Genomic DNA, 12,592 nt, shown 5'->3' with positions numbered 1-12,592 from the left:
TTTTACTGTCAAGGCTTATGTGACCATTTTGGATAATCAGGCCCATCGCCTGCTACAATATTTGTTCTCCGATGTCGATGTTGTCTCCCAAGCAACATGGCCCCTGGTACACAGCTCGCATCGTTCAGGATTGGTTTTTTGAGACTGAGGATGAGTTGTCGCATCTATCCTGGCCACATTAGTCACCATATCTCACTCTTATGGAGCTTTTGTAGTCTTCTTTGGAAAGATCTGTATCCACCTCCATCATGGTAACCTGAACTTCACACTGTTTTGAGGGAACAATTGTACGAGATACCCTTGAAAACCAACAGTTTCTGTATTTTTCCATTCTGAGACGACACGAAGCTGTTTTGACTGCTAGTGGTTTTCCTCCACCGTATAAGACATGGTAACTTGTTTCCTTTTAAGTTTTTTGATGTTTCCACCAACTGTATGTCCCCATCACCCTTCAAAGTTTAAATGGTAAGCAAACGAAACTAAACTTTCTGTGTCGAATCAGATACGATACATGCATGCGTTACTCTTTCATTATTACTCTTTTTTCTTATGTCTGTGCATCTGAATAGTCCTTTCATAACCCCGTAGCAAAATTTTAAAGGTAATAATAAAGTAAAAGGTTTTTTCGTGAATATGGACGCTTCACCCAAATTAGAGAGCCAGTTAATCTCTCTTCCTGTTAATCAATCAACATTGGACTTCGGTAACCTTCAACTGAGACACAATAGGTCCTTCGCACTAAGATCTGAGAGGTCCAATGAGTCACACTATAGACAGATATACGTCACAATCAAGTGTTTCTTGAAAATGTCAAGTACTCGGCGTCGATAAGGAGGAGTGCTATATAAAGACAGACACACATAATTACTTTGCAACGCTAGCAATTCAGAAGCAACATGAAGTGCATCACACTGGTTTTTGTGACTACGATACTGTATTCTTGTCTTTCATCATGCTTCATAAACGTAAGTTCCATTATTTCGTATACTGTTCTCATTTTAGGTATTCTTTCAGTGCTACTGTACATGTTGAGTATACGTAGTGTTGTACCAAGTAAATGACAACTGTCATATATTCTTCCCGCTTACATCTTAATAGGTTTTCACATGTGGAACGTGAGGTAACAATAGAAAATAAAAATGTTGCAAGACGATAGTCGGAATGAAAGAGTTCAAAGACAATATGTACTACCTAGAATGGTAAATGTTACGCTTAATTTCCTCAATCGCTGGACTTGCTATATTTAACAGAAAGCAGTCGAATTCTTCATTGTGTTTACTTTTAAATGACCAATTTAGATTCTGCTTCAGTGAGTAGTGTCGTGTCGATAGCAACAGTAGAACAGACAGCCCATATATCTTACAGGTAATTACCGAGAACGGAGTAGTACGCAGAAATATGACCGGTAGTATACGGCTGAAATTACGCACTTCGACCACTGGCTGCCTTGTTACCAGAGCAAGTCGATGCAGCCGGATACCCAGCATTCTGCTGTCTGGGGGGTCCCCAATTATCACACAGGGGAAGGCCGTCTCGTGGACTGAGAGTAGACAAGAATAATGATGGTGAAGGCCAGATACGCAGTTCTGGACTATGGGGCCACAGGTGTGGACAGGAATTGGATCTGATGCGGCAGCCAGCAGTTCTGTGTCACCCACCATGGGGTGAATGGGAGCTCAGCAGGCTGCCCTTTGCATGAATTTTGTTGAGATTTTAAGAAGAGGAGCCAACGGACTTTCCGCAGTGGTAACACCGGTTCTGGTCAGATCACCAGAGTTAAGCGCTGTCGGGCTTGGTTAACATTTGGGTGGTCATCGTCTGGGTTTACCTAGTGCTGTTGGCAAGCAGGGTGCACTCAGCCCCTGTGAAGCCAATTGCGGAGATACTTGACTGATAAGTAGCGACACCGATCACCAAAACTGATAACGGCCGGAAGAGCGATGTGCCGGCAACATGCTCCTCGATATCTGCAACCAGTGACGCCTAAAGGTGAGGATGACACGGCGGCCGGTCGCTACCGTTGGGCTTTCAAGGCCCGTTAGGACGGTAGTCGTTTTGTGGGAAGTGGGGGTCAACTGGATCTAAAGTCAGTTAGGTCCTCGGGCTCCCTCCTACGTCAGGAACAGCATTTCGGAACCACAGTAAAGAAAGTATAATTTAGCATCATTGTTTCACGCCTTTCTAGTTATACAGGGTGCCAGTAATTAAAGTTACAGTTTCAGAGCGCTATAGGAAGAGAACCACTGCTCAGAATAACGTCAAACTTGAACAGCAGCCGCGAAGGGTAGCCGCCCGGTCTAGGGCACCTTGTCACAGTCGGAGGTTCGAGTCCTCCCTCGGGCATGGCTGTGTTTGTTGTCCATAGCGTAAGTTAGTTTAAGTTAGATTAAGTGGTGTGTAGGTTTAGGGACCGATGACCTCAACAGTTTGGTCCCATAAGACTTTAACACAAATTTCCAATTTACTTGAGCAGCATATTGCTGACGCATGTGGAAAAGTCATTAAAAAAAAAAGAAACGAACACATAGGATGGATTGCGATACGACGGCTGTCGTTTGACTTGCATGTTACATCATCCGTACTGGTCATTGAGCATGACTGCACAAGTTCGGTTGTCGACAGTTGTAACACTGTTAGTTAGGTAAGCCCAACCGCCAACCAAAGACGTGACATGTCGGATGGGAAAAACCGATTTTTAATCGTCCTGCGGGCAACAACCGCACAACAAACAACATGAGATCGATTTTCAATTGTCCTGGAGCCAAATACTGAGTAAAAAACAAATTATATTGGTTTCTAATACCCGTGATAAAGTTTTCTGTCTCAAGTTGAAATCGAGAAACAGCATGTCTCGCAACACACCGGAATATCTGGAGGGTCACGGTCAGAATCTGTTGCACAATGCGCACCTTCAATTCAGCTGCGTTCCTAATACGTACACTGAGTGCAACATCTTTCTGATAAACCCACAACCGGAAGTCACACGGATTCACGTCAGGTAATCTGGGTGGCCAGGTTGTAGGGAAATGACGGCTGGTAATTCTAACATTTCCGAAACGCCCCTGCAGCGGCCGCCTCACTGGCTGAGCAATGTGCGGAGGAGCGGCATCTTACATAAAAATGATCCCATCCACACACCCACGCTGTTGAAGGGCAGGAATGACGTTGGTGCACAAAAGACTCTCATAGCGTTTACCAGTGATGGTGTAAGCAAAAGGACCCGCAGGACTCATCTTCTCGAGAAGTACGACCCTACTATAAACAATGCCGTCAACCAGCACCACACAGTCACCTTTGCAGAATGAAGTGATACATGTCGATGTGTGTGCGGATTTTCCGTTGCCCATATTTTGCAGTTGTGAGTATCGACAATCCCTTGGCGATGGAAATGGGGTTCGTCTGTCCACATAATGTTCCAGGCCATTCACTGGCCAGTTCCCTGAGAGGAAGTAACTCCAGACCGACTATTTGTCCTGTCAGCAAGAAGTTGTTCCTGGACACCGGTGATTCTATATGGGTAACAATGCAGAATGCTTCGTAGGATATTATCCACAGTCCTCGCAGGCATGTCCAACGTTTGGACAATTCTCCGTGCATTTCATGTTTGCACACGACCGTTCGAACCATTATGCAGTGCTCTAGCCACGTCTTCGACGGATATCGGATCAACTGCTTTCCTCCTTTTGCCACATTGCACTTCAAAACAACCTGTCTTTTGGACTTTTGTAATCATTTCTCCAGACTTTAAGCCGACATCGAACCAACGCCTTTTTTCTCACCCTTGAGTGTCCGGACTCTCTGCATGCCTGCTGGTTCACAGACACCGACCTTGTAAGAGCTTTGCCGGCAACGGGCAACCCTTCAGGGTGTCGGGCGGAGGGTGTAGAACAGTAGCGTGCCGCGGGTCTGTTGTTGTGTATATTCTGATGAGTACAGCACCATCTAGTAGTCAAATTTTCTTTAAATATTTTTGTTCCATGCGTCAGTAATATGCTGTTCAGATTTGACGTCATTTAAATTGGAATTTTAATTAAGGACACCCCGTATCTAAACTCTGAGCATCCGTTCCAGGAATGTGGAATATATATTTTCATAACTCAGGTGCCTCTTTGGTCCAATTTCTTATCTGCAATGCTATTTTCCATTCACGACAACACTAATTTTGCACTTAAACTAATCCTCTTGTAAGCTGTATATAAATATCAACTTTATGTATCGACTGTCGTAATTTTGAACCCAGCAGTTGTTCCACACGACCAAATTCATAAGTACGGTAGCTATCGCGAGAGAGCAAAGTTTAGTGCTGGGGTGGTCCACTAAACGTGCCTTGCCATTTGTCAGACTTCATAGTTCTACCTATGAGAAATATGATTAGGTAATGTTATTTCGCTGAAAACTGGAAATATACAAGACTGTGAACACTGTGGAGGTCAGACTACAGGCTGTGTTCATTAAAAATACAGCGTAACTTTCATTTCCTTATTGATTCGCGCTACATCTATCAACGAATTTCAGTGCAGTTGTCAGCAATGACTGTGAATGGAGGAAGAATCAGTCAGAGTATATGAACATAAGCATCGGTCATTCTATGGTAATATGCACGTACTATGTGGAGACCCCTAACTTTCTAGGTGACAGCATTCATTATAAGCCAATTCCATCCCACAGTATTATTCCATAGGCATCTTATATACTCCATGTGGAGATCTAGCTTTTAAAAGTTTTTCTATCATGTACAATAGTCCTGCCGTGACGCTTATAGTACTTGATCGAGTTAGTTACTAGCTTCGATAAGCTTCTTCAACTTAACCACTACTTAAGCATCATGTATATCGCGTGGTATAGCTTTTGTTCCGGGGCACACTTAAATATTGATTCACTCAGCACAATATATCACTTGCTTGCACAATACCTCTGTATTATTACGAACGCTAATAGGAACGACAGGACAGTAAAAGGATAATCCAGTGCCGACAAAACAACCACGAGATGACTACGGGCGTTGCGTCGTCTTGCAACTGTTGAACCATCAGGAACAGTGTCATTCAATTTTACTACATTAGGCACAGTAGAGTGATGTGTTAAACAATTCAGAATTTACGTCCGCAACCTGGTCATCAGAACCTGTGTTCCCCTACCAGTCTTTCGTCGACAGTACGTTCTGACACTGAAAGTTTCATCTGCCACTTAGATTTGTACCTTCATGTCGGAGGAGTTCTGTTCAGATCGTTGTCTAAGCATTTCCACTGGCAGGCTCACGAGGTCTCTTTAAATTATTTCAAGTGTTTTCCTGTATGGAACCTAATCCATTTTAGCGTGAGCTTTTTTTCCTGAAACCATACAATGTACGAGACGTTAATTCATACCCAACTTTCGCCTATAGCCCTTAGATATACAAACATGATATGTATGGGTTTGAAAATTCAGTGCGAAAGTTAAGACACCACCCATTTTGAAATATATACGGATGATTTAAAATCCTAGTATTAGGTGGTAAACCAAGAAAACTAAATGCATGTAAGTTATTGTCAGTCTTTTCAGAGCAGTGCCCATAATTTCAGATTAGACATCGTACTCTACATCATCAGTAAAGCAGTCTAATTTTACTAATTTGCTTATGTCGAATCAGAGCAAATGAGGGATTCATCCTAAGAAAAAGAATATCAAATGAAAGAGAAAACGATTCATCGTGAAAACACGTGGGCTACATGTGCTGTGCCTGCGTAGTGCTTTACTCTTTACACAGGATGTAAATTTAAGCGGTAACTGTTTAAGGGTACAACAGTGGTACAGATAGAGTCGAGGTGAACAATTAGACACAACACAAATGCTACCAAACCGGGAAAGAACCTCAGAATTGGCCTACGAAAGCCTCCTAATCTACAGCGCATGCTTGCCGGGAGAGATTTTTAATATTCTCTGGGCCTCCTACGCTATCGGCTTAATCGTGCACTTCCAAAATATAAAACTGACATTTGTGTAATTGTTATCTGAAAACTGTGTGAATGTTAACAGCGTAAAATTAATTATTAAATAGTTTTGTTCCTCTGGTCTTATTACTACGACGCTACAGTTCCTGTACGAGTTACATATACACTCCTGGAAATTGAAATAAGAACACAGTGAATTCATTGTCCCAGGAAGGGGAAACTTTATTGACACATTCCTGGTGTCAGATACATCACATGATCACACTGACAGAACCACAGACACATAGACACAGGCAACAGAGCATGCACAATGTCGGCACAAGTACAGTGTATATCCACCTTTCGCAGCAATGCAGGCTGCTATTCTCCCATGGAGACGATCGTAGAGATGCTGGATGTAGTCCTGTGGAACGGCTTGCCATGCCATTTCCACCTGGCGCCTCAGTTGGACCAGCGTTCGTCCTGGACGTGCAGACCGCGTGACACGACGCTTCATCCAGTCCCAAACATGCTCAATGGGGGACAGATCCGGAGATCTTGCTGGCCAGGGTAGTTGACTAACACCTTCTAGAGCACGTTGGGTGGCACGGGATACATGCGGACGTGCATTGTCCTGTTGGAACAGCAAGTTCCCTTGACGGTCTAGGAATGGTAGAACGATGGGTTCGATGACGGTTTGGATGTAGCGTGCACTATTCAGTGTCCCCTCGACGATCACCAAAGGTGTACGGCCAGTGTAGGAGATCGCTCCCCACACCATGATGCTGGGTGTTGGCCCTGTGTGCCTCGGTCGTATGCAGTCCTGATTGTGGCGCTCACCTGCACGGCGCCAAACACGCATACGACCATCATTGGCACCAAGGCAGAAGCGACTCTCATCGCTGAAGACGACACGTCTCCATTCGTCCCTCCATTCACGCCTGTCGCGACACCACTGGAGGCGGGCTGCACGATGTTGGGGCGTGAGCGGAAGACGGCCTAACGGTGTGCGGGACCGTAGCCCAGCTTCATGGAGACGGTTGTGAATGGTCCTCGCCGATACCCCAGGAGCAACAGTGTCCCTAATTTGCTGGGAAGTGGCGGTGCGGTCCCCTACGGCACTGCGTAGGATCCTATGCTGTTGGCGTGCATCCGTGCGTCGCTGCGGTCCGGTCCCAGGTCGACGGGCACGTGAACCTTCCGCCGACCAGTGGCGACAACATCGATGTACTGTGGAGACCTCACGCCCCACGTGTTGAGCAATTCGGCGGTACGTCCACCCGGCCTCCCGCATACCCACTATACGCCCTCGCTCAAAGTTCGTCAACTGCACATACGGTTCACGTCCACGCTGTCGCGGCATGCTACCAGTGTTAAAGTCTGCGATGGAGCTCCGTATGCCACGGCAAACTGGCTGACACTGACGGCGGCGGTGCACAAATTCTGCACAGGTAGCGCCATTCGACGGCCAACACCGCGGTTCCTGGTGTGTCCGCTGTGCCGTGCGTGTGATCATTGCTTGTACAGCCCTCTCGCAGTGTCCGGAGCAAGTATGGTGGGTCTGACACACCGGTGTCAATGTGTTCTTTTTTCCATTTCCAGGAATGTAGATCTAATTGGATACACAATTAGTTTTTGCGTAACGTGTTCAAAAATCTTGTTCTTTCAGTTCCCTCACAGAAAATTCAGTGACATGAGAAGGTGAGAGGCGTCATAGGTGTCTTTTGTAGGCCAATTTCAGGTTGTTCTCCGGCTCGATAGACAATAAGTGTGTTATCAAATTATTCGTCTCGACTTTTCCTATACTCGTTTGGTACATGGTAAATACCTATAGTTTACTCCCTGTATAGATTATGGTTTAGTATGACATCGACGATGACGTTTTAAGAGGACTTTGACAATCGCGAATGGAGGAAGAATGGAAAACGAACTTGGCAGTGATCTCTTCTAGATATTCTTCCCTATATTTCCCTTAGGCGATTTAGGGATAAATCTAGATAGCCTGACAGACGAGTCCAGTGTGTCACCATAGGGTGACCTCGCTCGGTAATATACTTGAATTCAGACACTTTACTCTAGAAGACATTCACATTTAATCATCGACTAAAAAGGATTTAAAGAAGTGACGAGCGAGTTGCTATCTCGTGCTTCTCAAACAGCAGTGAATTAATACATTAGATATTTTGTCTTATTTGTGACGTAGTGTGATTTCACTCATTACCGCTTATAAATTCTCATATCAAAAGAATTATAATTTCTAACAAATGCATTTAGTAGTGAAAACTCAGATCACTGTAAACTGCAAGAAAAGATTCTGCAGGTTTGAGTGTGTGCAATTTGAACAGATTCTTGACGAGAAGATACAAGTCATGACGCTCGGGAAGGAAGAGGTGAGTATTCGTTCCGAGATGCAGATAACTGTGACAATTTGCATATGGAGCACAGAAGCCCATAGCCTCCAAAGATAGCCATGTTCTGGATATTCTCCTAGAAAGAGTGGATGCTTAGAAATTACAAATAATTATTATGTATTTCATTTATATTTGTATTGTATTGTATTGTACTGCATGTTAACCGGGGACCTAGAAACGATGGAGAGGCTCCGTCCCCGCTGCAGCCGCAGTGGTCCGCAACCCCACGACGTCTACCGCAGTCCACTTCACCCCTCCGCCGCCCCACACCGAACCCAGGGTTATAGTGCGGTTCGGCCACAGGTGGACCCTCCTAGGGAACGTCTCACACCAGACGAGTGTAGACCCTAAGTTTGCGTGGTACAGTAATGGTGGTGTACGCGTACCTGGAGATCTTGTTTGCGCAGCCATCGCCGACATAGTGTAGCTGAGGCAGAATAAGGGGAACCAGCCCGCATTCGCCGAGGCAGATGGAAAACCGCCTTAAAAACCGTCCACAGGCTGGCCGGCACACCGGACCTCGACACTAATCCGCCGGGCGGATTCGTGCCGGGGACCAGGCGCTCCTTCCCACTCCGGAAAGCCGTGCGTTAGACCTCTCGGTTAACCGAGCGGGCTCATTTATATTTACTTTCATTACTATGAGTCTTCATGAAAGAAACAACCCTTATAATACTTTGTTTTAAAACATTTAAAATGCTAGTCAGAGTATAATTTCAATGGAAAACTTCTAAATTCTAATAAATGAAATGCCTAACGCAGATAGTTTTCTTGCAGGCGCAGGAATATGTGACAGTGAGTACACAAGAAGGAGACGTCAGAGGTCAAGTGGAGAGCACGTACACAAACAAGACCATGTACAGCTTCAGAGGCATTCCGTACGCAGAACCTCCAGTCGGTGACCTCCGATTCCAGGCAAGTCACTCAGCTGTTATGAACGTTATGCTGTCTTCTTGCCTCGTATAGTGTTCTTCACTCATACTTCTCGGTATCTGAATCGTAACATAAGACATATAATATGTTTTAGTGATGTTTTTAGAGACGAACCATTTATTCTAGTCCAGAAACTATGGTTATTTTCGACATATTTGTTAGTATGTTATTGACCGCATGTCACTGTGGCTCAGTCTGGTTAAATGAAAAAGAAAGAATACGTTTCTAATACGCATGGGAATTGGAAACACGTCCTAATCTCTTCCTGTCCTCGATCTGCGTCCATCTATGTCTTCCTTCTCATTTCTTTGCCCCTCTACTCCCCCTCCCCTCCCCTTCCTCCCTCGCCCCTTGCTCCATCTCCTTCTTCTGCCACTACTTTGTGACGTCCCGACAAAAAACATGTCAGCTGTCTTTTTGTAAGGTTAACCCGGAATACAGCGGACTTGAGTTGCAGTGCTGTTAAGATCATATCTTGGGATGGACTGTCTCCTCAGACACGTAGGGACTAATATACACGTACTGGATCGCCTCACGTGCTCCACGTAACATTTTCATGAAGCCATCATTCTCTTTCCAGTAGCTTTAGAAAGCGCAGAACATTGTTTTGATGGGGTCAAAGGCTTATTCCTCGCCGACTAAGAGGAAATATCTATATCCTGGCTATCCTTGGTCAAGTCATTTATCGAAGAATCTGGAATTTCTAGTTGGAGAGCAAATTTTTTTGTGATAGATTCGACCCATTTTATAGAAATTTTACGCGCTGCGAAGATACCCGTGAGTGACATTCTGGTACGCTTCGATGTGAAATGTGGATTTAGTATCATCCCAGTAGTAGATACTATGGAGGAGATAGGGGAGAAATTTTTGACCTGATTGAACTGTGTCTGCGATAGAGGTATTTTAAATATAAAGGAAACCTTATGAACAATCCGAAGATGTCGCTATGGGTAAACATTTGTCGTCAGTAGCAGCTGACATTTTTATGGAAATCAGTCAGAAAGCAATGCGCCACTGACGCCTTCTTTTTGGCTCCGCTATGTATGTTGATGACCCTTGTTCTATGGTCACAAAACAAAGAACAGCTTCTAAGATTTAATTTCATAAATGTCGGAAAAGATTTATCTCAATAACATAATTTCAACAGAATGTGAGTGGGAAACTCCCTTCTTTGAAGTGAAAGTGACACTGGTCTTTGACTATGTTCAGTTAATCAGGAACACAAGAGGATTATGAAGATGATCCCAGCACAAGATCGAAATGTGGACTTTGTAAGAGGAAACGGAAGAGGGACATCTTGCACTGTCTAAAAACCTATGATATCACCGTCAACGCAGTATTACGTCAGCTAAAAGCAAAGCAATATTTTGGAAGACATGAGGGTTTGGGTGTCTTATCCCAGTCTCACAGTACAAAATACAGTCATGTGTGAAACTGAGGTTTAATCAGAACTACTGTGATAATAACACACATAATTTTTGCAGCAATCATTTAACGTTTGCGCTAATTAAGCAGAGTGATTCGAACTTCATTCGTGGAAAGCAGTAAAAGAAAGAGTCGTGTAGCATTTATGACTTCGTTCCAGTAATGGAACTCAGTCTTCCAAAACAAGTCCTTAACTTTGGTCATCTTCAGGCCCTATAATATAAAACAGGCGTAACCCGCTGTTTAAAATTGCCAAGTACAAAGTGCACCAAACTTAATAAATAAGGCGATCTTTTTTATGTTTTGCCATTTTATCTCCCCACACGGAGGCGAGCCAGCAGTAGCTATGTAGTCACTCTTCAGCCCATATTTTGTTGACATAAAAGCGGTATTAAACGTAGAAGGCGAAATGATGAGATCCCATAATCCGAGGAGACCCGCACCGCAGTACTAGGCAAGGTCCTAGTGCAGGTGGTTTGCCATAGCCTTCCTCCGACCGTAATGGGGACGAATGATGATGATGACGAAGACGACTCAACAACACCCAGCCATCTCGAGGCAGGAAATAAATCCCTAACCTCGTCGGAAATCGAACCCGGGACCCCGAGCGCTGGTAGCGAGAACGCTACCGCAAGACCACGGCCTGCGGCAGAAGGCAAGGAAAAGATGATATTAAAAAAACTGGGTAATGCTGATGCGGCGGAGTTGAACTGCTCGGAGTCTTTAAGTTGCTAAAAATAATGCTGATGCCGGTTTTTGCATGGTGACCAGCTACAGGTAATGGATAGCTGCCAACAGATTATGGCGGAGACAGGACAGAGAATGAGCAAATGTAGCTGAATTCGGAGTTAAATATAAGGAGAGATGATTGTTGGGTGTGAATTATGAGGGTTGTGGGAAGGGATCCAGATACGTTGTGGCGTGGGGATTGGTATCGCGGGGTTGGATGTGCCGCAGGAAGTTGTGCTGGGGAGTTATTAGGAGAGGATGCCTGGTCGAGAAAACAGAAAGTTGGATTGACTTTACGACTTTGTGGACGTGGTATGTAAATCGAACACGGAACGGACGTCGAGGGTGACCTGATGAAGGACATGTGGCTGCTCAAAAATGTGGATATTTTTATAATATCTTCAATGGTCGGGGCAGAGCTTGAGAGTTGTTTTGGAGAAATGAGACGGTAGGGCGGATTGGGTCGGTCATTCACATCTGGTTTAGCTTTACAGTAATAGACGCAGGTGGGATGGGTTTGATGACAAAATTTGAATTGGGCCTGAAGATTAGGACAGAATTGCTGCATCCGGTCGGGGAAGGTCGAAATTTGGAGGTTACGTGGTTATTAGAGATGAAGCAGATATGGTAATAGTGGCTTTGACCTAGGTCCAGCAGGATACTCATTTGGGACGTATGTAGCATCCCCTCTGAAGGAGGTGATCTATTGTAGTTGAGTCTTAGGACAAGAGGCAGATGAGGGTTGTGGGGACAGGGTGGTGGTGAATTTGGTGGCCTTTTCGAATTACGGAACAGGGAAGGGACTTTAGCTCCTCCTCGACTTTCTCTACTGTGATCATTACAGTGAGAGTCGGGACTGTCTGTGATATTAGGGACAAAGAGGGAGTAGGGAGCCATGTAGAGAGTAGAGGAGTTGATAATTAAGGAATCTTTGCGAGGCATGAGCTGTAGTATGTTAAAGTTTGGGAGGTACTTTTTGTTTACAGAGACAGAGTTTTCCAATGAAGGAATTTGATGTGTGGACGTGATGGGAATAAAGAATATGTTACAGGAGATATTCGGGTCCCTGTGGAATTGGAGTCAATATGTTCTGTTGTATGGGGCTGGTATGGTGGCTCTTCGGTTGCAGGAGTAGGTATGGTGTTTGTGATAGTTCGTCTCAGGAGTTCGTTTGGGGGATAGGTT

General features: G+C 44.7%; 1 protein-coding gene across 1 annotated transcript in view; it reads left to right on the top strand.

Moving 5' to 3' along the window:
* The first annotated feature begins 871 nt into the window (after positions 1–871).
* Positions 872–12,592, top strand: part of LOC126320621 (esterase FE4-like) — a 53,272-nt gene continuing 41,551 nt past the window's right edge. Inside the window, exons 1-2 of the mRNA XM_049994081.1 lie at positions 872–965; positions 9,098–9,235. Coding sequence (XP_049850038.1) covers positions 897–965; positions 9,098–9,235 — 207 coding nt within the window. The 5' untranslated portion in view covers positions 872–896. The remainder of the gene's footprint in view (positions 966–9,097; positions 9,236–12,592) is intronic.

Source organism: Schistocerca gregaria, chromosome 2 (genome assembly GCF_023897955.1).
Source record: "Schistocerca gregaria isolate iqSchGreg1 chromosome 2, iqSchGreg1.2, whole genome shotgun sequence".
Classification (NCBI taxonomy): Eukaryota; Metazoa; Arthropoda; class Insecta; order Orthoptera; family Acrididae; genus Schistocerca; species Schistocerca gregaria.
Note: the sequence above shows the minus strand (reverse complement) of the source record. Positions and strands in the feature narration are given on the sequence as shown.